The sequence below is a fragment of the Chamaea fasciata genome, unplaced genomic scaffold (assembly GCF_029207755.1).
Source record: "Chamaea fasciata isolate MVZ Bird 193981 ecotype frontalis unplaced genomic scaffold, bChaFas1.0.hap1 SCAF_1, whole genome shotgun sequence".
Lineage (NCBI taxonomy): Eukaryota > Metazoa > Chordata > Aves > Passeriformes > Sylviidae > Chamaea > Chamaea fasciata.
Window position 1 is genome coordinate 104,831,955 of NW_027094086.1, and position 26,350 is coordinate 104,858,304.

The 26,350-nt window shown below is 39.2% G+C and overlaps 1 protein-coding gene across 23 annotated transcripts in view; it reads left to right on the top strand.

Annotated features, from left to right (window-relative positions):
- ARPP21 (cAMP regulated phosphoprotein 21) overlaps window positions 1-26,350 on the top strand; it is a 142,075-nt gene that overhangs the window by 94,416 nt on the left and 21,309 nt on the right. For all 23 annotated transcript variants that reach the window (XM_066191922.1, XM_066191933.1, XM_066191895.1 and 20 more), the window contains 3 exons: window positions 1,258-1,362; window positions 3,759-4,019; window positions 10,868-10,994. In XM_066191922.1, coding sequence (XP_066048019.1) covers window positions 1,258-1,362; window positions 3,759-4,019; window positions 10,868-10,994 — 493 coding nt within the window. The remainder of the gene's footprint in view (window positions 1-1,257; window positions 1,363-3,758; window positions 4,020-10,867; window positions 10,995-26,350) is intronic.

A 26,350-nucleotide genomic window follows, 5' to 3' on the forward strand; every position in this document is an offset into this window, starting at 1 on the left:
TTCATTCTCAAACCAGTGCAGTCTGTAATTCTCTCCAAAGAGCCAGGGACACTTCTCATTTGACAACAGTGGGTTTGAGTCAAAGAATAAAGTACAGCAAGAGCTCTACAAACCCTTTCATGTCCAGTTGTGTTGGGCTCAGTCTGTGGGTGCTCTTCATGCACCTTTGCCTCAGATTGGTGGTTTTCTGCCTGCACCAATATTCTGGCCATGATCCTGCTCTGAGCTAGAAGTTCTGGAGCAACAGCAGGAAGAGAAATTTTGTTTAAACACATGATAGGTTTGCTCTCTGGTCCCTGTGCTGGCTGTGGCATATGGCCAGACATGACTGAGCACAGGCAGCAGGGTTTGGGTCTGGCTCAAACTTAACTTTGTGGATTGCATACCTGTTTTCCCAGGGCAGAGCAGGCGGAAGGAACTGCTCAGGCAAGAATCCTGTATCCTTCTTAGTCACAGAGCAGCCATGATCTTCTGTGGTTCTTGTGTAGCTTTATAATTTGGCACAGCTTCATCCCAGGTTACGCAGAAATGCAGTGTTTGAATTCAGTGAAGTTGCTTTGATTTTACTGGGTTTGGACTTACATGGTCATGGCTCATTTCTTGATCTGGTCTTCACAGTTTTAGAAGACAGAGATAGTGCCAAACCTGTAAGAAGTTATATGAGAAGTTAAAATGAAAGGAATACTAAAGCTATTCCAAGGTAATAGTGCTGTGGAAGATTGTTTTTTTCACTTAGGTAAACATCTGCTCCAAGCTGATGGCCTGTCTGTTGGTAATTCACAGCCTGTTCTTTGTCATTTTTTAAAACTCTTATGTTCGCCCAAAGCAGCTTTACAGTCATTATTCCTTTGCCTATGACACACTTGGAGTTAAATCAGTCACTAACAGAGAAATTCAAATATACACTTACACTATGCTGCTTTCCATTTTTACCTCTATAAATTAAATGTAGAATTATAATTTGTCTTTGCCTCACATTACGAGTAAGAAGATACAGCTGTGGCTGTATTTAATCTAACAGCCATCATATCCATGAAAAGAGGCAGAAATATCAGTAGTAAATAATTGTTTAGTATAAGGCTAAAATGAAGACTAAAATCACAATACTTGACCTCTTGTACTCAGGCTGGTGATGAATCACCTGTATTTTCAGAGCTATGTTTGAGATCTTTGTTCTCAATAACAACAGTGGTAGTGGTGGTGCTTGTTATCTTTCTCTGGTGGAATTTATTGTCTTTCCCTCTGCTTGTTTTGCAGCCTGTTCAGACAATGCAGCCATCTTCTCAGTCGGTCCAATATCCAGCAGTTTCTTATCCTCCCCAGCATCTCCTGCCAGTCTCTCCAACACAGCAGTTTTCTGTGGTACTAAAGATTTCTTACTTGTTTTTCTTTCCTTGAAGTTGGAGGTGTGAGTATGTGTGTCCAAGAGCCTCTGGGGAGCACCGCAGCGGGTGTCCCACATGAGAACTCTGTCTAAATACCTGTTCTCCTTTATGCTTTGGTACTGGCAGGCATTTTGTGCCAGCATTCCCACTGATTCTGGTTACCTAACTTGAAGGGTGGTGTTAGGCTCTCTACTGGCTTAGCAGACCCTCCAGAAAGATATTTTGTTCTGCCTGCTGGTAGGAGCTCATGTCTCCTCACTTAATGCCAAGTGACCTTAAATTCCTAACTTGAATAGTTGAGATTTGGGTTATCCCTCTTTCATGTCCACAAAGACAGGAGAAGAGACCTCTAGAAATCATTATTTTCTATTTTATATTCTTTTATCCATATACAAAATCCACTGCTGGGATTTATTCCTTGCTGATATCAGCGGACGTGGGAAGGAGAGTAGCAGTGAATCAGCTGCAGAAGGTGTGGTGTGCTGTACATCATGACAATACACCAATTGACATGTATAATGAAAATAAATAGTGTTCTTCTGGAGTCTTATTCTTGCTTGGTCCTTACAGGGCTAAGATTACACTGTTCTAAAATTAAGCTGACATTTTAAAGAGACAGTATGAGATTTTTTTCTGTTGTTTTTCTCTCTTGCTCAAGTGATCTTGTTTATGATTGATTATTTTTTCCCAAAATCACATGGTTATAGTAAGATATGGAAACAAAGTTGAATGGATCCTTGCAGATAAAATAATGTTATTAATGACTAGTAGATGAGTGATACCATTTAAAGGAAAATAAATACTCCATGCTGAACAAAAGTTGCATATCTCAATGCTAATTCTCTTGAAAAGTCTGTTGCAGGAATATCAGGTTGCCCTAGTGACAGTCACAAGAAGGCTAATATTTTTGTTAATTTAATAGTGAAACTTCATCTGAATTACTATCTTCAATATACATTACATTATACAAACACTATATAGGTGATATGTGTTTGAAGATGTTTTTCTCTTTTGTGAAAATCTAAGAGGCATTCCTGGCTCAGTGAAGTTTCTTGTAGAATCTGTTTGCAGTCATTTGCCATTCTGGTAATGAATATCCTAGATTTTTAAAGGAACAACTTCACAGAGACAACTCATGTGTCTGAATATGGATGTAGGATGATGGTAAAGTTAACAGCATTACTTCATATACCACCTGATGATCTGTCAGTAGTGTTTAAAACATTGATCCATGACATCTGCTCTCAGTTGTGAGGGTGAGTCTCTGTACGTGAGGATAAGTCTCAGCAGTGCTTTCCACAAGCAAACTTCTTATTTTGTTTTGTTTGATTTTAACACATTTTGAAGTTTCTGGACATTAAATGCATTGTGCAGGATGGTTTTTGAGAACAAGTATCACAGGGCTGCTAACAATATTAAGAGGCTTCTTTTAAAAAGTAGTATGGATGTTCTGAGCAAAAAACATTTTTATGGTGCTTATTTCCTACCTGTAATTGGCATATTAGCACATGATGGAGTTTTATGTTGAATATTTGAAGGTCTTATGATATGGGCATGATTGAAGATGCCTAGAACCACACCCACACTTGTAAATTTTTGGCCTTCACAGAATAAACTTGAGAGTATTGAATAGTGTGAATCTATTGGCAAGAATGAACAGATACAGTTCAGAATGCCTGTATTATTACTAGCATGTAATGAAATTTAGGTCCACTGGCTTCATATGGTACATTTATCCTACCACAGATTTTTTTTTTTTCTTTTCCCCTTCAATCAAATATAGAACTTACTTCTCTCCAACACAGAATAAAAAGCCTTGAAACAGCAGCATTGGGCTTAGGGTTGTTTGTTTTTTTTACTTTCTCTACATTTACAACCTTGGATTTTCAAAGCAATCCATAAAGGGAAAGATCTGCAGCTGAATCCTACTGAATTAATCCTGGGATCAGTTTAAAACACAGGTGAAATTACCAGTATATGTTTGGCTGACAGCTTCTGTGTTTGAGGATAGAGGTATCCATAATGTTATTTTCATGCCCTTTACATTTAAAATGTCTCCTTTTGAACACTGTAAAGTTCACTTGTCATTTTGGAATTAAAGGTGAGGGTGGCAGGGGAAGAGCCAAAATAATTGGCTTTTTTGCCAAATGATGCCATTCACCTTGCAGTGTGGAAGTCTTTGTCAAAGCATTTCTCGCAATTTTCATTTTAATTGCCTCCATTTTTGTAGATATCGTTGCAGAGTTTGGCGTGGGTTGGAGCTGAGTGATTCCTTTCCCCCCTCACACTCTGAACCTATTTTTGTTTTGCTAATCCATGTGCCTGCTGCAGGCATCATGTCTATATCCTCCTCTCCTGCCTTCTGCCCTGCAGCGAGACGACATGACAGCGCAGTTCAGCCAGATGAGCTTAAGTCGTCAGTCATCAGGAGACAACCCCGAGTCGCCCTCCGGCCCTGTGTACCCCTCGCCCATCCTGCAGCAGCCTACCCAGCAGACGGGCTACATCATGGCCTCCCCGAGCCAGCAGCTTCCCCCAGGAGGCTTCACGGGCTCAGGACCACCCGTGTCCCAGCAGGTGCTGCAGCCACCACCGCCCCAGGGCTTTGTGCAGCAGCCACCGCCGCCTGCTCAGGTAGGCAAAGCCTCCACTGTCGCTTCAGCACAGTGCGCTTTGGAACGTCAGCAAGGGAATGTAAATTCCAGATATTTTTTGGTTTTTTCCCCTGGTAAAAGTTTAGCAGACCATCAGGCAGCAGAGTGCTTGCAAAGCCTCTATCATTTCCTGGGTTTCATCATTTCCTTCTCTCTCCTTGAAACGTTTTCTGAACATATGTTCATGCTCCGTGACACATCTGCACATGAATATGAAGGAGGAGGGTGAGTAAATGCCCACACTCCTCTTTCCCTGTGCATGCACCAAAAGGGCAGAATGCACATCAGCCCAGGTAGTCGTTAATCATATTTAATTGACTTGAACATGTGAGGTGTCACAGATCAGTAATTTTAACTGTCTTCCTGAAGACTGATTATGTTTTACTGTTCACTACCAAACATCTCTGCTCGTCTCCTGGGTACCTTTACAGAATTTTGAAAGTGATTACTGTCAAAAACTAAAATGCACAGATGACTTTCTGGCCAATTTTCAAGGCATACGCATTAAAAAGACAAATTTCTTTATCCAATTATAAATAACTTCATTTAATTTCTACTTTAAATGGTATTAATGGCATTTTTCTTGTTTTCATTTTATCCTTTGGAAGAAAAAAAGTAAAAATCAAGCTAAAAACTTCACCATTTCTTTTAATGTAGCTTCATTGTAAACCCTATTGGTAGGGGTTGTTTGGTTGGTTAGTTTTTGCTTACTGCTCCTCTCCACTAGTGTTTATTAATGGAATTCAGTATTGACATAGGAATGAAGAATTTTTATTGCTACAGTGTTTTTAAGTGGGCTAAGGATCTAGTTGATTTGATCACTAATTAACAATAAAATAAATCTGAGGACTCCTGGATGCTTACATCCCATAGAGGACTGTGTTATCCATAATTTCTGTGGTTAAAAAATGTGCAGCTGTTTTTTATGAAAGAAGGCTTGCCAAAAACAGGTTTGAAGGCACTGAAGTTTAATAAATTGTGATTTCTTTTTAAAATAAGGGCTAGTACAGTATTGGTGTGTCTAATGGTCACTGTGTCTCTGTCCATACCCCAACTTCTTTCCTCCTTTATTTTAACAAAGTGGAGAGTTACTGAGAGCAAAGAAATATCTTCTGGCTTTGCAACAACTTCAGTTATTTCACTGAGGAATGGTTTGTCCTCAGGAGGAGGTGTAGAAAGGTGAGAAATTCAGTGCTGTCAGCTTCCTCTGGTTTTGCAGATAACATCTATCTCCAGCTTGTTGCTGTTCCAAAAAATCCTTGTCCAAAAAAATCTGTGGAAGAGGACATGGCAGGGTTTAGTGTCTGCTGCCTATGCCCCTATCCCTTGAAAACATAGTGGCCTTGGTCTGCTAGAAGGGAGAGAGGGCAACCACTCTCTGCATCTGCATGCACAGGCAGGAGCTTCTGATTCACATTTCAGGTTTTAATTAATTCACTTCAGTCCTAGAAAGTGATTTGGATACTGCATGCAGCACATGTACAGCAAATAGGACATCCCTCTTATAAAAAGATAAAGAGTGAATCCTTGGGAAATGGTAGTTCTTTTGCCCTGAGAGTTTAGCTTTCTATACACAGCAGGTAGATCCCAAATCCTTGTCCTGCCCGTGGCACAGTTCCACTGTGGCAGTGGCTATTGTCAGTCTGAGTCAGCTGTTGTTGCTTTTTGGGGCTTAGATGCAATAGTAAGGCTGCGCTCAGATACCATAGCAGGTGGTCTGAGGCGGACTCTGGGAAAAAAAGAAAGCAATAAAGATGGTAATGGAAGCAAAACATTATGTGATGCATTAATCAATGCAATGCAATCAATGTAAAAGCACTTTTATATCTTAAATGTCGCTATTGAATTTATACCAGTGTAAAAGAGGCAAGACTTTAATGGCTAATTAGTTCCTGTAAATGCACTGCTGATAAGGTTGGCTGTGATACCCTTGTATGCTGTTGGAAAATAGCAGTGCAGACATGGGCGGAGCTCCTGTGAGTATGATCATTTCCTTTGAGAGCTGAAAGGAGGAGAAAAAAATGCTTCAAGCCTACACACCCAATGGTACTGCATTTAAATTACTAATTTTGATATTAAAGTTCAGTTAAACGTGGCTGTACAGCTGCTCTCCAAGATTTTTTCTCCCAGTCTGTATTAAAGCAGAAGCAGACTGAGTTTGAAATTACATGCCTAAGAAGTGGTGAAAGAAACCTTTGAGTTTCTTTTTGCTTCTTCCTTCATCACAGATATTCCCCAGCTTGACAACAAAGTCATCATTTAATAAAGTGAAAATAAGGATTTCTCTTTGTTCAGCCAATTAGAAGAAAAACCCACAACACAAATTGCAAATGTTACCTGGGGTTTTCTGAAAGGGAATTTTAGCAGCAAATTCTTGCTTGGTTTCTATCATGAATATTGAACATATATATCTTTGCTTTCTTTATTTTCAGTTTTCTTTCTGATAGTTTTTCTGTAGCACTTATGGACCAAACACGTCAACAGGGGTCCACATTCTGCTGTGTAGTACTTTATCAATGACGCCTGTCTTTGCGTCTGCAACTGAAAAAGTGGAAAAAATGCGAGTATCATGTCAGTGGGAAATGATATCCTCCCTTAGAAGTTATTTTCTCTGACTCATTCTTTCTGAAAGGTATACTGGCAAAATGATAACCAAAAGTGAGATGGCATGAACTCTTGGAGAGGCATAGAGATGTAATTAACATGTTGAGGGATTTTTCAGCTGAATTAATTTTGTATCATCATTAATTTTGTGTCATCTTTAATCATCTGCCTCTTTGCAGAAGCCCTCTCCTTGAGAGTCTGTAATGACCCTAAGACAAAATCTTTATTCATAGCTTATCTCCTGTAGGAAACTTGTTAGGAAGGAGGTTGGGAAGTCACTGCAAATGAGTAGGGCTTTCCTTGATGATCTTTGAAAATTATATTGGAGGACATCTTAGAAGGCATTGTTTTTTGTTACCTGCTACTGTAATTATTATGGAGTGGGCAGGGAGGAAAAGACCTTGATGAATGGCTGTTCCCTGTCAGTTAGATATCGGGAAGAAATGTCACCTTCATGTGTCCATGCATCACTGGGGTTTCTCTTGTCTTCTTCACTCCAATTTATGTGACTGTATCAGCTGCATTAGCAATGGTGTCAGCCTCTGGCTGAAGGTGCTAGTCCAAAGCTTTCTGGATATCAGCGGTGTTAAGAAAAGGTAGAGTGCCAGTCTGATGGCTGAGTCAAGCTGTAAGCCAGTAGGGAGGCAGTTTATGAAAGTGAAATCATCCTGAGGTATGTGTGGACTCCTGATCCTGCCACAAGGAAATGACAGTGTTCCAGTGAATTTCATGGATGCTGCTGGAGAGCAGCCAGCGAGACACCCAGCCTCATAATGGGTACCAGACTGTATGTGGACAGAGCAGAGCAAAAAGCCAATGCTGCACTGAGTCTCTGTGTACCATCTAGGGACAAAGCACATTGGAAAGAGGAAAAAGTAGTATCTGACTGTGCCATTTCATGAGTGGCTCTGAAGTGACCTGCCCAGTCCTGTTGAAATTTAAGTTATAGTATTGAATAGGAGAGAAGAATTGGAATGCAGTGGAATGGTGAGTGTACAGACAAGATAATGATTAAAAATCATACTAAAAAATTATTTTTCACAGTGTCAAAGATTAAGATAGAAAGACTCTGCTTTTTGACTAAAGAAGGTGGTGCTTATTTAGGTTATGGTCTTAGAAGTGCATTTATTGGTAAATTTATTTTATTTTTAGGGTAACCATATAGCTGCATTGGCATGCTTGTTAGTGCCATGGAAACCTTCAGGTTCTGTAAATAAACTGTTTTACAAGCAAAAGGTTGAAGGTTAGATTGTGGATTTCACATGCGAATGTGACTGAAGTATAATTTGGCATGTTGGTTGGCTGCTACAGAAATGTAATGTTTTTTGTTGAAGAGCACAGAAGTAAATGTTTTAGTGACACTGATGTGATGAGAAACTAAAAAATTCAGGAGGATCAGAGTAGATGATGTAAGTGATAGTTGTTATCTCTGTTCACCAAAGTAGAATCAGAAAGGAAAAAAAAAACATTTCAACTACTGACACAGAGATGTACTGAAGATAAATCAGAATGGATCCTTCCAAGCCCCTCAAGCATAAAAGACCTATTGTAGACCATGTTTATACTTTACACCCGGCCCTTCTTTTAATGTGTGAGCTTTAAAAAAAAAACCAAAATATGACCCCCATTAAACAAAAGATGAACAAAACCAAAAACAACAACAAAACACACACACAAAAAACCAAACCAACAAAACCTACCAAAAGTCAAATCTCTTATTTTCATGTCATATGTGCATGACTGTCTAATTCTTTCATTAATCTTTATAAGTGAAATAATATTTATACCCTTATACTACTAACCATTTTTTCATGCTGATAGATTGCACTCTCATAAACTTTTAAGTGGGTTGCATAACAAATGTACTCTAATGAATTGAGAAAATGAGAGCAAGGGAGACAACCCTTTGACTAACCCCGAGGTTTTATGTGTGTGGTAAAAATAAAAAGGTGTATGATTCAGTTTATATATTTGTGCTCAGCCTGTTCAACTATAAACCTGACTTCAAAACAGATTCTTTAGGTTATGTTTTAAGGTTAATACCTACAGATTCATTTCTCTAGAGATAATTCTCATTATTGTCAAATGCTCTTGTTTTTTTAAATATCTAGGGGCTTGTCTGCACTGGGAAATGAGGAAGTTGAGGGCAAATCAAATAAATCCTTTAAGTGAGATTAAGCTTCTGGCAGGATAAATTGTAGTATTTCCACAGGGTTTTAAGATTCTTTAGTTTGTAGAATATGTTAATAGAAAATAAAGACTATTTGAAAGATTGTCTGTTCCGTTCCCCTGCTCCAAGCCTGTATCAACTATTTGCATTGACTTGACTTAGAGTGGGTCTCCTCATTTCTCTCAAGCCTCCTGTAGTAGAGTGTTGCTGAGAACAATCAGCTATCCACAAGATGAGTTAATCACACTAAACTTTCCTGATCCACAGTTTATACTGCTTAAAGAATGATTTTGCGCCTTCAATGTGTGGGTCCACTTTCCTATTCCTTGTGGCTTTTCTTTGCAGAGAAGCAAATTCATAATGGTGGTGTCCATTTTACAAAGGCATTTTGTTTTTGTTATGTTAGTCACTAACAAAACAAATGGCTTGAGGGCAGGCAGTAGCCATTAGGTGTCACTTGGTATTGTCTGGAGGAGGTGTAGTTTACAACATTTTCTGGTCAAAAACTTGTTTTTCTCATGCTTGTATGAATCAGGCTGATATAAGCAGATAGAGGAGAAAAAAAAATCAATTGATTGCAAACAGATTAATAGAAGAATGAGTGGGTGTTCAGCCTCTTGATTGAGAGATGCTGTTGACTGTCAGTTGGTCTGCAGGGTTAACTTCACCCACACCACCCAGTCCAGTTTTGTTAATCCTAATCCTTCTCCCACCACAGTTACCCATTCAGTAAGCTTCTGCTTGCCCAAGTAGCAATCCATAGCCTATTCTTGCCTAGGCTTTTGTGTCTATGCCGTTTTTTTATCTCATCTGAGATTGGAAATTTTCCAAGGGAAATTTCTGATCTCTCTTACGATGTCCTAGCAGTAGTTACCTTTACTCTGCTAACTTTATGGATGATCAAGTTGAATGATCTGTGGCAAGAATATTTCTTCCATGCAAATAAAAATGGCAGAAATAGTTCTTGTTTTTGCATGAAAAAAAAAGCATTTGGTCTGACTCTGTGCATATGTCTACGTAGGATAAGTGCTATGCACAAAGTGAGAAAAAAATTGTATGGTGGTAGAAGTTGTGAGAGAATCAGTGTTCTCCCAAGCCTGTGTCCCTCTGCAGTCTGTTCGTATCATACATTTCCAAACTCTATCAGACGCCTACAGTATCCCTGACAGCTGAAAATGAAAAATTTTGAGTGTTTTGAACTTGTGAAGGGTCAGTTGAAAACTATTTAGCTCAAATGTCTCAGTAACAGTGGTGTGACATGTATAGGAAAAAGCTTTTGCTCCAGTCACCCTCAAACTTTCATGTTCACCTGTGTGATAAGGACATGTAGTACACATTTCTATGTAATGACAGTAATAATAGAAAAAAAAAGAAGCCTATCCAGCAGAACTTGCTGACTTAATGCCTTCCTCAACTCCTGCAAGAAAACACCTGATTGTTTTTTGTACTGTATTTGTTTTCACACCAAGAGCAAGAATGGCTTTAAAGGCAAATGTTCATGTAAGAAGGGATGTACCTGCTAAACAGAAGCATCAGTCTGATATTTTCCCTACAAGTGTTTAGGGTGCACACACTCCATCTTGCTCTCCACCTTGTTTCTACATATTTGTAGAAATTCCTTGCTTTGACTGGACCATTTTCTCCAAACTTCCTTTTGTGGTTCAACATGCTGTCTGTATGTGTTATGTTGATACAGAAGGTGTTGTTTGCATCCATTTTTCTGCAGCTTTTGATATTTTACTGTGATAAAATGTAACTGTGATGTTTTTTCTTCGGTATATACATGTAGCTTTTTATGAATCCTATATGGTTTTTTTCTTTCAATTAAAATTATTTCTTTTCCTACTTCTTAAAGCATCTGAAAATAAATGTGGGCACTGATAGCCCTTTCCTTAGCACAGCTGAAAGCAAGCAGCACTTCTTGAAGAGACAGGAGGCAGACTTCTTTTCTTGATTGCTGTTGCCACTAATATGTTTGACTTGCTCCCCCTCCCTGTTTTGTTCTGTTTTATGTATCTTTGATCTCTAGAGTTTACTGTTCTTTTTCTCTGCAGATGCCAGTGTATTATTACCCATCTGGTCAGTACCCTACCTCAACAACTCAGCAGTACAGACCCATTGCCTCAGTTCAGTACAACGCACAGCGGAGTCAACAGATCCCCCAGACTGCCCAGCAAGCAGGTATGTACATATGTACATCTGGTACTCATTTCTTCAGCTGCTCGCAGCGCCTTTGCAGGTGCAACCTGTTGGTTGTGCTCTAAGTGAACAGCAGAGGAGAAAGCTGGTTGCTGTTCTGTTTGAAGATACAGTTAAAATTACAAATTGAGAAACCTTTTGCTTGGACATCCCAAGCAATGGAAGACCAGAGGTTGCATCTTCCATCCCTGCTGTCCTACATGCAGTGCTGCCGTGTCCTCAGTGTCCATGCTCCAAGTGGCTGGGCATGGATCGAGCTGAGAGGGAGCTGGTGTGAGCAGTCACACTGCACATTCAAGCCAACCACTGTGGCTGCCATCTGTTGTGGAAACCCCTCGAGTGTTTGCATCACCCTACGTGGTGGACAGGTCTACAGTGTTTCAGAAGGGGGCAGTTGTGCTGTCCCTGGTCCCGAGGAGCAGCAGGGAAGGCTGTGTGTCCATCGGGAGCAGCTCCCCGCAGCGCCATGCGGCTGGAAGGGGGGCCGTTACACTGTAAGAGAGTGAGTAGCAGGTCTCACAGTGAACCGGTCTCTTTTCCTGCTGTGTCATGCCACTCCGAATCACTCCAGAGTAAGAGGGGACAGAGAGAGAACTCTGGGCTGGTGTGTGTGTTGGAGAGAGCCAGAATTGTGGTTGTCGAGGTGCTGTCACATTTCAAGGGAATAAACAATTCTGGTGTTTGAGATATTTTATTTATTTATTTCCTGTCTGTTTCTTTAGACCCACCTTCCCTCATAGAGTGTCTCAAACAGTAACTCCAGGTGTAGGAGGAAGGGGTGGAGGGGTGGGTTTTGTTTTTTCAGACGTGCCGGGTAGAACAAAGAATTCATCATTTGATCTCAGTTTGCCAGAAACCCTTTAGAATGGCAAAGCAGATTCCCTGCAAAAACCTCAATATGAAAGTCATTTAAGATGCAAGTCAAGAGCCCAGACATGAGATGTGAACAAGACTTATGGGGTCATCCAGCTTGTCAACCTATCTCCATAATGTGACTGCTGGCAATTTTGTCCCACTCTCTCGGGCACTCAGGAAGACAAAGACACAGCAAACATAGCTATAACTAAGCAATTCATTACCTTTTTTTAATGCTGTTCTGTGTTCTAATAAAATTGGTGACATTTTGGTTGGTGTCAGTGGTGACTGACTGTGTCTGCTTTCATACCTTCATATTATACGTTCCTGAGAGAGAAGAGGGTGAAGTATTGCACAAAGGTCATCTGTCTATTCTAGCTTCTCCTGCTTGACAGTGTGATACCATATTCATTATCTCTATATAGTGGATCCTTGAAACAAAGTGCAAATCAACTTAGATGACATTATCTGGATCTACTGTGTTGTTATAAAACCATATTTATCAGTTTAATGCTACATCTATAGCCCAGTGAAGATTAGTGGTAAGTGATATGCACAAGAGATGGTCTGAAGTAAAAGTGATGTTCTGGGGAAGATCCAGCTGTGTAAAAATCCTAGTTTTAAAGATATATTGTAGCGCCGAAGCTGTTTATGTGTGAGTGCAGACAATGCAGAGATGCAAATGCTAATTTTGTTTCAGTGTTTACTGCATCATTTTCTTTACATGTTTGGAAAACATGAGTCAAGAAGTTTGTGTAAAATCTCTAGCGCATCAGTCTTTCCCTGCAATTCGCTCTTTCAGCTGCCTGCTCAGTTGGAAGCATTATTTTTATCTCTTGTTTAAAAAGGAAAATATTGTTTCTACAGTTTAGACTCCCTGCTGTGGCGATGATTTTAAGTGTTTACCTATTCTCAGATCTTGAGGCATGTCTGAGAACAATTTTGCAAGCTGGTTCATCCCTTTGGCCTCTGATACATCCTTTCCCATAGTCATGGTGCCAGGCGTGTGGTAAGCGTGAGAGGAAGCAGATTGCAGTTCCCTACCGATCTTGTCTTGGAGGTGGTGTAGGAATTGTTCAGATTTTCGTTCCACTGCATCTCTTGGTATTTGGGAAACAAGTAGCTGTGTATGACCAGAAAATAGAAATCCACAAGCAAGTGTTTCAGATTTCCCTTTTCCTTCCCACACAGACTTAGCCTCAGATCAGCACATGAGGAGCCAGGGATAACAAGGGGCTGGAAGAAGAAGATAGGACAGAAAATAGTGTTGGTGAAGCAGAGTATAGTATGGGAATACTGAGGATGGGAAGGGTGAACAGGTAGGAAGGAGGCAGATGAAAACATGATTTCTGAAATGGTTTCCCCCCAAGACCTCACATCACTTGCTGCTGCTTTGGAGAGAGAACGGCTGCGGTGCAGGCAGGCCCATGGGAGCCCAGCTGGCTGCCTGGACCTGCTGGCTGGCTCCTGCGGCAGGGTGAGCAAGGAGGCAACCTCGGCCTGGCAGCCCAGGAAATATTTTATTAAAATTAAAAGTATGCCTGCCTGGAGGAGCTTTTGGAAGCTTTCAAAGCAACAGCAAGAAGTTCAGATCTTACTTCCCCAACTTTGGGATGCGGAGGTCAAAGTTTGATCTAATATTAGCAATTTGTTTTCATTTTTGTTAGAAAAGATCTCTTCAGGATGAAGCAGTATTGATGACTTCTACAGCAAACAGCTAAAGTAAAATGTCTGCACAGTATCTGTGGTGGCTGAGGGAGCCTGTACTCTCTTGTGGCTCTGGAAGGAGAGCAATATTGAGTTAAAATGGCTCCAGGGCAGAAGAAAGGATGAGCTCACCTAAAATTAGATTAGAGCTCTGGCAGCAATAGATCATTTGGAGAGAAGGCTGAAAGCATTTTGTGTGTTTATTTACCTTTTTTATTTTTATTTGCCTACATGCTGGCTTATGTGAGAATCTAAGTGACCCGTTTCTGGCAGAAGGCTAGTACATTGTCCTCCATGAAGATTTTTGTACAAACGTCTGCCCATTGAATTCTGTTCATTTCTGTTCAAGCCAAAGTGTGGTATCACTGTAAACAGAAATACTTTTGTTTTGCTCATGCCATTGTTGCTCTTCTTCATTATGCTTTTTCTGCACCATTTTAGTGTTTAGAGCTGCTCAGTGTGAAGTTTTTCAAAGTGTTGCCATTGGATAGGGCCAGGGCTGAGCTGGTGTCACACCACAGCACACATAGGGCATAATAGGTGGGTTATTAAGGTGTGTTCAGCCAGGTATTCTCAAAAACCTCATTTTTCAGACCATTTGGGTATGTTGCTGTTATCCATTTATGCTCTCTGTAACAGGTGATGTGGTGAAGTGCCCAGTTTTGTAAGCACATGGAATAAAATATTATTTCTGTATTAACATCTAGCAGTACTCTATAAATTGTATGTCTGGCATCATCAGTGTATCATTCTTCGATAATTATCTCTATTTTGATAAAATGATCCTAGTTACTGTCTGAGTAGAAAGATAGAGATGTATTGATGATAAATCAGTAATTATTTCTATTTTCTCATGATAGAAGAAGTCAGCAGTGTGCTATTTTATATCTGTATCTCTATTTTCTTCCATTTTAGCAAATGCTGAGCACTTTGAGGATTTTTCTTCTCTGAAGTGCTTCATAAGTATGAGCTGGATAAATACATGAGTATTATCTTCGGATATGCAACTGTTCTTACTGCTGTTCACAAATGAACAAGCTGCAGCAAATTACATGGGGTTTTTTTTTTCCTTCTCTGGTTCATTGTTGTGTGTTTGCCTCATGATCCTGATAATTTCAGTGTGCAACAGAAATTTTATGGATAAAATAATATTTATCTTCTTGCTTGGGCCTAGATCTAAGAGGCTGTTAGCTTGATTTATCAGGCGGTTGTAAGGTATAGTCTGTGGAGTGTGTTTTGCATCAGCAATGAAATAATCTTTTGAGGAGATTAAAGCTAAGATCTATAGTACTTTGATAGTAAATCTTCCTGCCAAAAGTTTACACTATAATATTTCCAGACAAAATAAGATGCTATTTGGCATAATTTGTTGTTCTGTAATTCTGGCAATTAATGTAATGATTTTAGGATTTCTCATACAGTCAAGAATCAACAAATAATGCCATTATAACCTGTTTCAGGGCCCAGATATCATGAGAAGACTCAGAGAGCATAAGAAATCACTCTGGGGTTTTCTTTCCTAAAAGCAATATATTTGTATATGTACAGTAGGTAAAGAAAGTCCTTATGTGAGGAAAGTAACTCAGACCTCTGAACACTGTCTAGAGGTACAATCCTTGCTTAATCAGTATTCATGGATCTTCTGTAAACAGCAAGTGTTTGTCTTGAAGAAAAGATTCCTGATAGAGAACAGAATTATAAGCCTTTACAGATTCCAGTAAAGTAGAAGAGGTAATTGTCTCTTTAATGCATCTCTGAAACAAATTTTAAGTGACGACAAAATGTACCTTAAAAGAGTCCATAAATTTATTTAGGTAGGAATCAGAGTCAAATAGACAATGAAATACTGAATTTTTGTTTAATTTAATCATTTCAGTGTCAACATAATTGAAGAGTGCTTACTTCAAGCCTCTTTCATCCTCTTTGTCTTCTGAAAGCATTTGTCACTATAAACTGATACTTAGTGGGGAAAAAAATGGGGGAAGGGAAATGTGCAGCACTAAAAAAAAATTGGTTTGTTATGATGGTCATTAGAGAACCTTATAAAGAAAGATTGCTGCTTTCTACCTTCATTAGCAACCTGACAGGAGCTCATGGTCCATGATGGATTTGTTTGTATAATTCTGTCTATAATTTCACTGCTTATATAAACATAAACAACTTCAAATTTTAAGTATCTAATTATCTGAAGGAACTATTTCTCTAACAGTAATTGCTTACTATTGAAACAGATTTGTATGGAAGGTGTCCATCTGTGTTCAGTGCTATTTTTTTCAGCAGATACTGCTGCTCTTAAAAAGCATTGCGAGGGGGGTGATGTCATTTTCACAGAGGCTTGACAGGAATGGGAGGGACAGAGCCCTATAGTTCTAGATACTTAAGTGTAGTGCTATGCTGATTAATATTGGTGGAAGGCTTGGAAATTTAAGAGAACTTTGTGAAATAGTAGGACCAGATCAAGAAGTTTGCAGAAATTTCGGTTGGACTAAATTTGAAATTGTGATCTTGAAGTGATCCACACCAATATTATTAATTTCTGTTCAAGTATTTTGTGTTTAAATTGTCCAGAAGCTTAGAGCTTTACCTACAAGCGCGCTTCCATTTAGACAGGATGTCTCAGCCCACAGTAGTTTAAGTTTTGTGCTCTGGATTTCATTCTTCCTACTGCCTGAGGAGGATGCTGTGACCGAATAGTTCATTCAAGACTTTCTGAGAAACTTTCTGAAAGAGTCAGGACCAGGGCTTAATTTTTTTTCAATTTCAGTTTCTAAAAGCACTAAATCCTTTTGTCTTTCTGACATTATGCAATAGTGCTTTGCTAGTACTGGACCAGCATTCAACTTTACAGAATATCTGTAATTTAAATTAATAGCGGAATTAATACTATCACACTTCCTACAGCATACCTGCTTCTGAAAAATTAAAAGGTGAAATCACTTTTGTCAAAAAGCTTTGTTCTTCCTCACATGACTTGTGTAATTATTCCGCATTCACACCAGGAAAGAACAAATATTCAGGGAAGACAACACTGGTAGGTTCAGCAGCTAGAATAGTCTTAAGACAGACACTTATTTCTGGTTTTCTTTCAAAGCTTCACAAGTTGTTTTCAACTTCTCTAATACTAATTAGAATTTAAGCCATTTTCTGGCATCATTTCTAGAGTTTCAAAGTAAAATACCAATTTTTAATTTTAATTTTCTTCTACAGAACATGTTAGTCTCCTGTCAGTTGATGTACAGGAACAACAGAGAGAGAAATAGTTTTCTAGCAGTGTCGTACAGTAGATAGAGCTTCAAAATAGCCTCTGTAAAAATTGGAGGCCACACAAAAATGAAGGTAAAACACTAAGGTATTCAACAATGTCTACAAAAAATCTTTGTATTTCTGTCTTTTCTTTGCCAGAAAAAGAGCTACGCATCATCTCTATTGCTAATTCTGTGTTGGATCAATGTGCAGTGTGCAGCGCTCCCACTTCTTGCGGTGGAATTTTCCAACACTGAATAATTGAGAGGTTTATATTGTAGCCCTTGAGAGCAAAGGCAGATTTAATCTTTTTTTTTTTTCTTTTTCATTTTCTTTTCTGATACCATCCTGCCACTAGTAGAACTGGTGGAGCCCCACCATTGACAGAAATGCTAGAAAGCTTCTCTGAAGGGGCAGAGGCTATCCCCTCTCCAACTCTGCTTTAGGCACGCTGCTCACGGTAGGACTGTAGACTTTGGGGCTCATTTCTCTGTAGCTATTCTGCAGATGAACAGGATGCATGCAACAGGATGCAGAGGTGGAGGGCTTTTCGTCTCAGCTAATAATGGAAAAAATATTCTGAACGTACACCAGAGATCTGCACTGCGGGAAAGAGGAGCAGGGAGAGCTTTTGCCTCACAGTTGCTATTGATTGAGGATTTAAGAATCTAAGCATGCTTTGCAGTTGTAAAACTCCGTAGAACAGGACACGTATTTAAATTGGGATGCAGCAAAAGAATCGTTTGTGAGTGTGCTGGAGGAAGGGCCCACAGAATGTGTTCAGTGTGAGGAACTCAAGAATGGTGTCGCAGTAACTGAAGCAGTGCTCTGCTAACCAGTCCTGGTACATTATAAAGTATCTTTATAAAGTAACCAGTGTCTTTACCTGAATTTTGTTCAGCCTTTGTCACAGGCTCTTATTGTTTACCTGAATTACCCACAAGAACATCATCCCTCTGCAATTGCAAGAATATTTTTATTTTGACTCACCAGTGGTAGTTATGTGGGATGTGTGAATTTTTATAGCAAGTGAGCAATTGCTGAAAGTTCTCCTTTGTTTGCAAGTGGAATAATGCTGATAGTAGGGGTGTATGAAGGAGGCAGCCCTTGAGTCCTCCCAAAGAAAGCAGCTGGTTTCCTTTGCAACTGGCAAGGATATGTGATACCCCTCCAAATAGTTCTTCACCTCTTCCCCAAGTCCTGCTCTCTGTTGCAGCTCACTCATTACTTTCTGTACCAGAGCAGAAAGCATTCCTGCAGCATGAGCTAATTGTAATGTGTGATGGCTGGTAGCTGTCATTGGTATTGAACAGAAAATAAAAAAAAAAAATTGAATTTGCTGTCTGAGTGTCTGGTTCTAACAACAGCTTGATTATTTCTGTTACTGCTAGTAATACATAAGCCCCTGCTGAGGTTTCCCTTCCAGTGGGTATCTCTGGCATTTGTCATTATGAATGATAAGGATAAACACAGGTTTTCTTGTTGCAGACCCTGGTGAATGTTCTTTCGTGCCTGATAGAATGTAGATTGAGTAAAGAAAGAGGTGTTTCTCTGTTTGGTCTTGGTTGCCAATCTTAAGACTTAGCTATAAATGCCAGTCATTTTATGTTAATTCACTCCAGAACTGACAAATACAGCTGCTATTTTTGCTTCTGTTTATGTGTTGGTGGCAAGACATGACTATGACCCAATCAGGAATGTTATTTTCAGGATGGAGAGACAAACAAGCAACACTGCTCAATATGTTTAACTGCAGTTCCTTGTTCCACAGTGCCTTTTTTAGAAGTTTGAATCCCTAGTGCAACGAGTAATGGGAAGTCAGGTAAGCTTTTGCCCCGGTTTCTCTGGGAAGAGCTGAGATTAGAAGTACTTCAACACAGATTTTCATTATGAATTTTTACATATTTAATTCAACTTTTATTTTCGATGCAGTTCCCAGGATCTTAGTGTCTTGGTTACAAATGTGGTCTTTTGATTACAAATAGTCTTTTGATTGCTGTCATGTAAATACTTAAGGACAAGGAAGGGAAAAGAAGCCAACCTGTGCAGTAATGATTTTTGTGCTGTAGTCATATTAAGGAACTACAACTAGTTTTAAGACACCTCTTTGGTAAGAGCTATGTATATATATGAAGAAATGTTCTTTTACACTCCTGGGACGAAGCAGAGAGCCTACATCCAGGGCTAAAAGAATGTTAAGGCAGCTACCATGGTGGCCCTCCAATTCAGGGTTATTTTCCACCTCTAAAAAGTGTTCCTTAGCTTTGGTAAGTCAGGAAAAGAAAGAAAAAGCTTTTACTGTGGCAGCTGTTTATTCATTCACACCTGTAGGAAGCTGGGCATCCAAAGCTCCCACTGACTGCTGAAAACAGAAAACATATTTTTGGTCTTGTACATGTAAGATCCCTAAGTGTGTTTTCCTAAATGTTAGTGTTTGGGATAATTTGTGGATTTGCAACTGTTTGAATTTCTCATTGTCTTCATTCTCAGTATTCCTTAGATAAGCTTTATACAATGAAAACGCACAAGCATCATGAGACATGAGTAGTGGACTTTGCCTGTAAATAACAGTAGTCTTTTCTTTGTTGCAAATAATCTCTTTCTGAAGGACTTTATCCCTGTGGCATTTCTTTAAGAAAGGCAAAATGAAGGAAAAAAAAAAAAAACACCCAACACCCATTTCTAGGCAAACAAATATTTAGGAGATATATAGATATATATATATACACCTCCTTGCTCTTTTTGTCAGTCTGTATTATCTAAACAATTTGTTATGTGCTTCAGCACTGTCCTCAGGGCTTCCAAGTAGCATGCTGGTAAAACAGAACATCTTCAATAGCATCTGCTCAACAGTGCTACATTTACAGCTTTCTCTTTGTTGAGAGGTACCTTTTATCAGGTACCGAGTCTGCAGGAGTGCAAAAGACAATTTTTACAGGTCCTACAAAGGAACCTCCACAAATTGAATTTTTAAGGTTCCCAAGTACTATTTTATAGAATAAGAAAAAGAGGGGAAATGTATTACATTATAAGAAGCAATGTGCTATTTCAAAATGATTGCTGAATTAATAGTTTGTATCAAATGGCAATTTTAATTCTCTCTCAATTGGAGAAGTAGAAAGCAATTAATCTTCTGTAGCACATTGTGAAAAATAAGGGCTTATGCAGAATCTCAGTGAAGCTGTTCCTTCACTTAACCTTGAGCTGGGCAATAAATAATTATAAATGCAGCTACATCGCAAGGCAAAAGTAATTTTGGTGAAATAGAATTATTATCTAATGCGGGAATATGAAATTTGAATTAGGTTTCCTGATGTTCTTTGTTCCAGAAAAGTCTGAATTTGATTGTAATTTGCGCATAAAAGAGTGGATCTGGGTTTTACATACCGAATTTTGTATCCAAACTATCACTTGGTGATATATATTGCAGTGTTGACATAGGCAAATGCTCTTGTGCTCTCTCAGCTATAAGTCACATAGAGCCTCTGATGAGAAACTTGTTTTACACAGGGAGAAGGTGATGTCCGAGGTGGATGGGTGTATTAGCATCTGTCAAATAATTTCCTGCTCTTCACTAAAGGCACCATACTTTCAGTACTGCCTTCCACAAAATTTTCATTGTGTCCATCATATAAAGTTTCTGGTCCACTGTGGCGTGCTGCTGAGGAGACTAAGGATACAACTGAGAGCTGCTTCATCTCCTGTCACAGGGCTTCCCAGGGCTTCAGCCTTTCCCCTTAGTGCCACACTGCTATTCCTTACATCTCCCATGCATGCCTTGCAGATCCCAAAGCAGTGTTGTTAACCTCGCTTCACCTTGGGACATTTCAGCCAACTCAGTGGAAACTGGTCAGTGGAAGGATCAGTGAAGCATATATGAACGGGTCAGCAGTTCATATCATGGAGCAGTGCACAGGATACTCTGATAAGGAGAGGCAAAGGATGTGAGAAAAAAAAATAAATGCAGGAGTGGAAAGCTGTATTTTTTTAGCGCAGAACCATGCCTCAGCATACTGCTCCACTAGAGTAATAGGCAGGAGCTGTTCAGGCCCTAGGCTAACTCCATAAAAATGGGAAGCCGTAAGTTTGTTATGTCAGTTTCTGTTCAGGAAGAAAGCATTCCTAAATATAATAAAGCAAATATTATTCTGCTTTGCTTTGAATTTCTCATCTCTGTTTCCCATAAATCTGCCTTTGCAATATAAAGAACAAGAAATTTGTTCCTAGAAAACACAGCTGGCGATGGCAGTGGGTTTGCAGGACATTGTTGAATTTGCGCACTAATTTCATGGATATAATGTATGTCTGGAGTGAGCCATATTTATATTTCCATGGTGGACGCTTCGCAGTGATAAAGACTCATCTACTTTTACCCGTTTTGTTTATGTGTTGATAGTCTGCTGTAGAGTGTTTACAAACTAAACTGAAGATTTCTTTCTTTTATAAAATTTAAGTAAGTGTGATGTGCAATTTCACATACACTTATCATTTCTTCTGTGGAAAATTGAGACTAATCAAATGGCTACAAAGGCTGATGTAGTATGTCAAAAGTTACGGAACTAAAGAAGGTATGGAATAGAAGTTATGGAACTAATGTTTATACCTTCTCCCCCACACACACACCTTTCCCCCTTTGATGTATTTATTTGTTCCATTATAAGGAAGAATGTAGACGCGCAAAGCTAATAATTTTTTTTTTAATTAAGATTTTTACTCAGGCTATGTGTGGTCTTAAATTACTGACCAATTTGAAACCTGGAGGAGGGGGACAGTTAGATCAGTTTCTGTCTGACTTGGTCCTGATTACTACATTGCATAAGTTTAGGGTGATACTTGGAATGCATTAGACTGCCAATTTTGCTATAATGTGGCCCATTGTGTATTTAGAAAGGTATGATTTATTGGAGAAACAGGTGTGGGCGCATAGAAAAACAATTTGTCCTAGAGAGTTATTTCTAGATGACTAGTAAAATGTTGATTCCAAGTAGGCCATAATTAATCAGCAAGAACTCTTTCCCGAGTTTCCTACTGTAGGTAAACAGACTCAGGACATCCATCAAATCGAAACTGAGAAAATGAGGGGGGAACAGCCTGAGTCTCCAGTTAGCAAAGCAGTTGTATTTCTTTGAAGCAATCCCAGCAGAATGTTTTGCTGAGTGATTGCAACATTGGCTTTGAAAACAAGTCCTGAATTTCTTATTTCTTGTAGGTTACTTAAAGTTTTAACATACTTCTGGTGGCTGCTGCAGGCCAAGAAGGTGAACAGTAACACAGAAAATGGGCTGGTAAACCAAAATCTTTCTCTGATTTCCCCTGAAGTGGCCTCACACCTTTTCTTTCATCTTCTTTTCATTATGTTGTGGTGTGCAAGAATATCACTAGCTACTTGGTGAGCTCTAATCATGCTGAGCTCACTAAGCACAAAAGTAAATGTGAAAAGCTTCTAGTGATTGTCTGTTTTAAAGCAGCTTTGTTACAGTGCTTTCAAAAGCTTTAGGTCTGGAGATGTTTGATCTGGAGATGAAACAAGTGGTAGCCTAGTTTTTATGCTATACTGTAGTAATCTGAAAATCTGAGTAAGTTTTGTTAACTGTAAATGTGATTCCACTTGATTTATGTCTGTTTTGTGTTATGATGCTGAAAGGCGGGACTTCACACTGCACACTGTGCTGGCCATGGAGCAGGGGTGGGTATTGTTGGATCTGCTGTGCAGGTGATTGTTTTCTGATTTTGCTTTAGGAGATGCAAGAATATGTCATTTATCTTCTTGTTCAGCAGTTTGGGAATTAGAGTTACTTTTTAATACCTAAAAGTCAAAGAACTCCCAGCTATCCTTCGTTTAGGGTAAGGTCCATAGAGCTTAGTGATTAGAAAATCTGCAGGGAAGAAGGTGGAAGTTTCTGGATGTGGAAAAGTGGGGAAAGTTTGATTGTCCATGGCAGGAATCAGCCCTCAGAAAACCACCTGCTTATTTTGCAAGAGTTGAACTTCTTTTCAAAAATCCAAAGAACTAGGTTGCTGGAATGAATCCCGGAAGTCCAACAGTTAGGTGAGGTCATGCGTGTAGTTTCATAATTGGTTGTGCTGTAACTGGGGAAAAAACATAATCAAAATTGTTGTTCAATTCCTGAGGTAAAGGTCATCTGTCATATCTTTCCAGTGGTTTTGAAACTAGGTATAATTTGAGATTAATTTTCCAAAAATGCCTATGAATTGCTTAAGAAACTCCCTTAGTCTTGATGCACAATGAAGATAGTAAAAACACTGTTTCAGGATCCAGTGTATTAGCTGAATGATTATCTTTGCTCAAAAATTTGCTATCCAAGCATTTTCTATTGCTTTCTAGTGTCTAAAGAAGGACAGAATTAAGATGCTGCATCTGTCTTTTTTAAAACCTAGTTATCTGAACACCTGTAATTTCTGCAACTCACTGTGTCTGTCCCACTAGAAACACAACCTGCTGGTGTCCTCGGGAAGAATTTTGTTGGGCCCAAGAGCTGTCCTTTGTTGTGTGAATGTTTGCGTCTTCCTAGGCAGAACTGAGTGATTTGTTTCCTTAGGAGCAGTGAATTCTTCTTGGATCCCACCTGGCCAGCAGCTGATTTTTTTTAACACCTTTAATATGAATGCTTTGTGATGACCCCAAGACAAGTTTGTGTGGAGGTTTTTTTTTCAATTTTTTTGTTTCTTCAGTTTACCTTGTGTCCATCTGTTTCTTTCCAAAGATGAACCTCTTTTTATAGTTCACAAAATCCCTGCATGTGTGCCTTCTGAGTATGAGGAGAATGCAATTAGGTGCGTCTGTTCTCCCCCATGTGGTTAAACAAGGAGAAAGGAAATCTTGTGGCTTCTAGCACCTGTTCTCCCCAGGGCAGGAAGTTAACATTTGACAAGATGACTGCCCTTTTGAAGAGTCTCAGCAAAAACAGATGCAGATTTCATCGAGGCTTGATCTTTTAAAATTCACTTTGCCTACTAAGCCTACTTCTTACAGGATTTTTCCCACAGCTCACAAAGGATCCATCTGGAGAAAATTGCTAGCCAGTGTTTACCAATTCGTCTGTGCTCTTGAATGTCTAGACCTGTGTAAGGGCTGAGGTAAAGTCTTTATAAGCTGTCATGCTAAAAACCATTTTGAAGTCCTCCTGTGGTTTGCAGCGTAGGAAGTGTAAAGATTAGAAATTCTGCTGAGGCACTTTTCACATTCATTTCAATTCTTCAGCAATTTGTAAGGCAAATTCTGTTCTAGTATATATGATTATTAGGTAATTAAATACTGCACCTCCTTCACATGTGCCTAAGTCACTGGAATTAAAGTTGTAGGAACTACTTTTGTTTCACCTTTTTTCTGATTTCGTAATATTTAACCTTGCGTCCCTGATGCTCTCCGAGGCTATTCAGACACAAATGAATCAACCAGTATTCCCATTTTTGAAAGCTGGAAATATGACCTCTAAAGAGAATGCAGCTATAGCCAAGCAATGACAAATTTCTTCCAGTTTTGCATGCTTGATTTTCATTTCAGGGATCTCTTTGTCTCTGTACAGTTGTCAATGTGTGTGGTTTGCTGCAGATTTATTTATCAAGCGTTTTCTTATAGTTCATGCATCTCTAGCTTTAGGAATAATGCTGTTCTCTGCTGAAGTGTCCTTCAGTAGTGAAACTGCTGTGATCACACTGTGGAAGAGTGGGGCTGTCGTGAAGGGAATCTTGGGGGGTATAAGATTTCTCTTTACTTTGGACCTTAACCTTCTGCTGGTGTGAACTGACATTTGGGCAGGTGCATCTGCACAGATCATCCTGCACCACTGGAATTCTTATTTGCTTGTAGGGTTGGGAAAGAATGGTGCCACATACTAAAATACATGTATGTTTTTCATCCTAGCTACTTCAGCCATTGGTCTTGAAAAGCAGATTATTATCTGTTGTGTTAGAATTGTATTTGTATGTTGACAGTATGTTAAAATAGAACCTTAGCAAAGAGACACCAGTTTCCCTTGCCTGAGAAATAATATTGATTCCAAGAAGATGAAGAAGCTTTTGTCTTCTTGTTACAAAAGACTGTAATATTGACATAATAGAAACTGAAAAATTGAACATAATATAGTGGGGAATTTTCCTTTCATTTGAAGGACAACACTGCAACAAGTTGCTTTGTAGTTACTAGGCTGTAAAAGTATGTGGCAAAATACTCTCAGCTTCTATACTGTATTTACCTTTTATGACAGCTTTTCAGAACCACTGTCTTAGGCCTGGGAATCCTGCTACTGTTTTCCTTGGAGATGTAAGGAACCTGACATGTATGGAGCATTTCTAGTTTTTGTGTTGTTTGTGTTGCTGAGCCCCCAAGTAAAGCCATGGCTGGAGTATTATTGAGTACCTAGTAAATGTGAAGGGGTTGGTGGGGACACTGTACTTCAGATATAGTTTCAGAGACCACATTCTCATATTTTCCTTTTGATGATGCTTTCTGTGGAATCTTTCCTTGCAAAGAGACTAATGAAATCATAAGTCCATCACCCTGTTAAAAGATGCTGGGTTTTGTTCTGTAATGAGATCTCAGAGGCCCAGGATAGTATTCCTGCTCTCCCTTTGGAAAAAAAATGAACTGCAGCTGCAGCAGCTTGGCTGGCTGCTGTGGCCAGAGAGTCTGGGAAGCTGTCAGAGGAGTTGGAGATGGAGCAATAGGTTTCCAGTAAATTTGGCTCTTTAGACAAAATAACATCTGTGCCCATACTGAGAAGTTATCCTTCCAGGGAAGTGTCCTAAAAGACATTTCAAAGACTTCAACATAGAAATGGGTTTTTGGGAAGAAGGTGGATTTGGAATGTATGTAAGAGTGAAATCTTCAGGGGAGAGGGGATAAAGTGAATATTTTTCTGGGTTAGAGTATGTGGGAGGAATAGGAATAAAAATTTTCTGATCACTTTTACAGTGACTACTGGAATGCTATGAGGGTTGTTTTATTGCTTAAGGACAAGCAGTCACAAGCAGGTGATGGGACGTGGTGGGGTATTGTTTTTTCTTCTAAATAAAGACAACAGGCTGTAGCAATGACTGCTGCTTCCTACCCAATTTGCAGTAGAGGGGGAGAAGCCTTATTCTGCTCAGAGGTAAAGTTTAGCAGAATATTTCTGGTCTTTTGGTAAGGTAGAATTTGAGGGATGCTGCAAAAATTCCTTTATTTAAAGTGAAAAACATTAATTTGAGAGGTATATACAAGAAAAAGAAAGAGGGGAGTGTATTCCATGTTACATTTTCGATATCCAAGTTGTTGTTGAAGAAACAAAAGTGCTCTCATCCTCTCCCTTGCTTGAAGTAATCTGTTTATGCCTTGTATTTCTATGAAGTGCTGTAGAAAAAAAAATCATAATTACCCTGTATGAAACTAATTCTTCTACGCTGCATTAAGTTTAAAATAATGTTCAATCCATATTTCCATTAGCAAGCAGTGAAAAAGCTATTAAGACTAACACGTAACACACAATCAGTTCAATTCCTGCAAATGTTTCCACAGAAGCATAGTGCTGCAG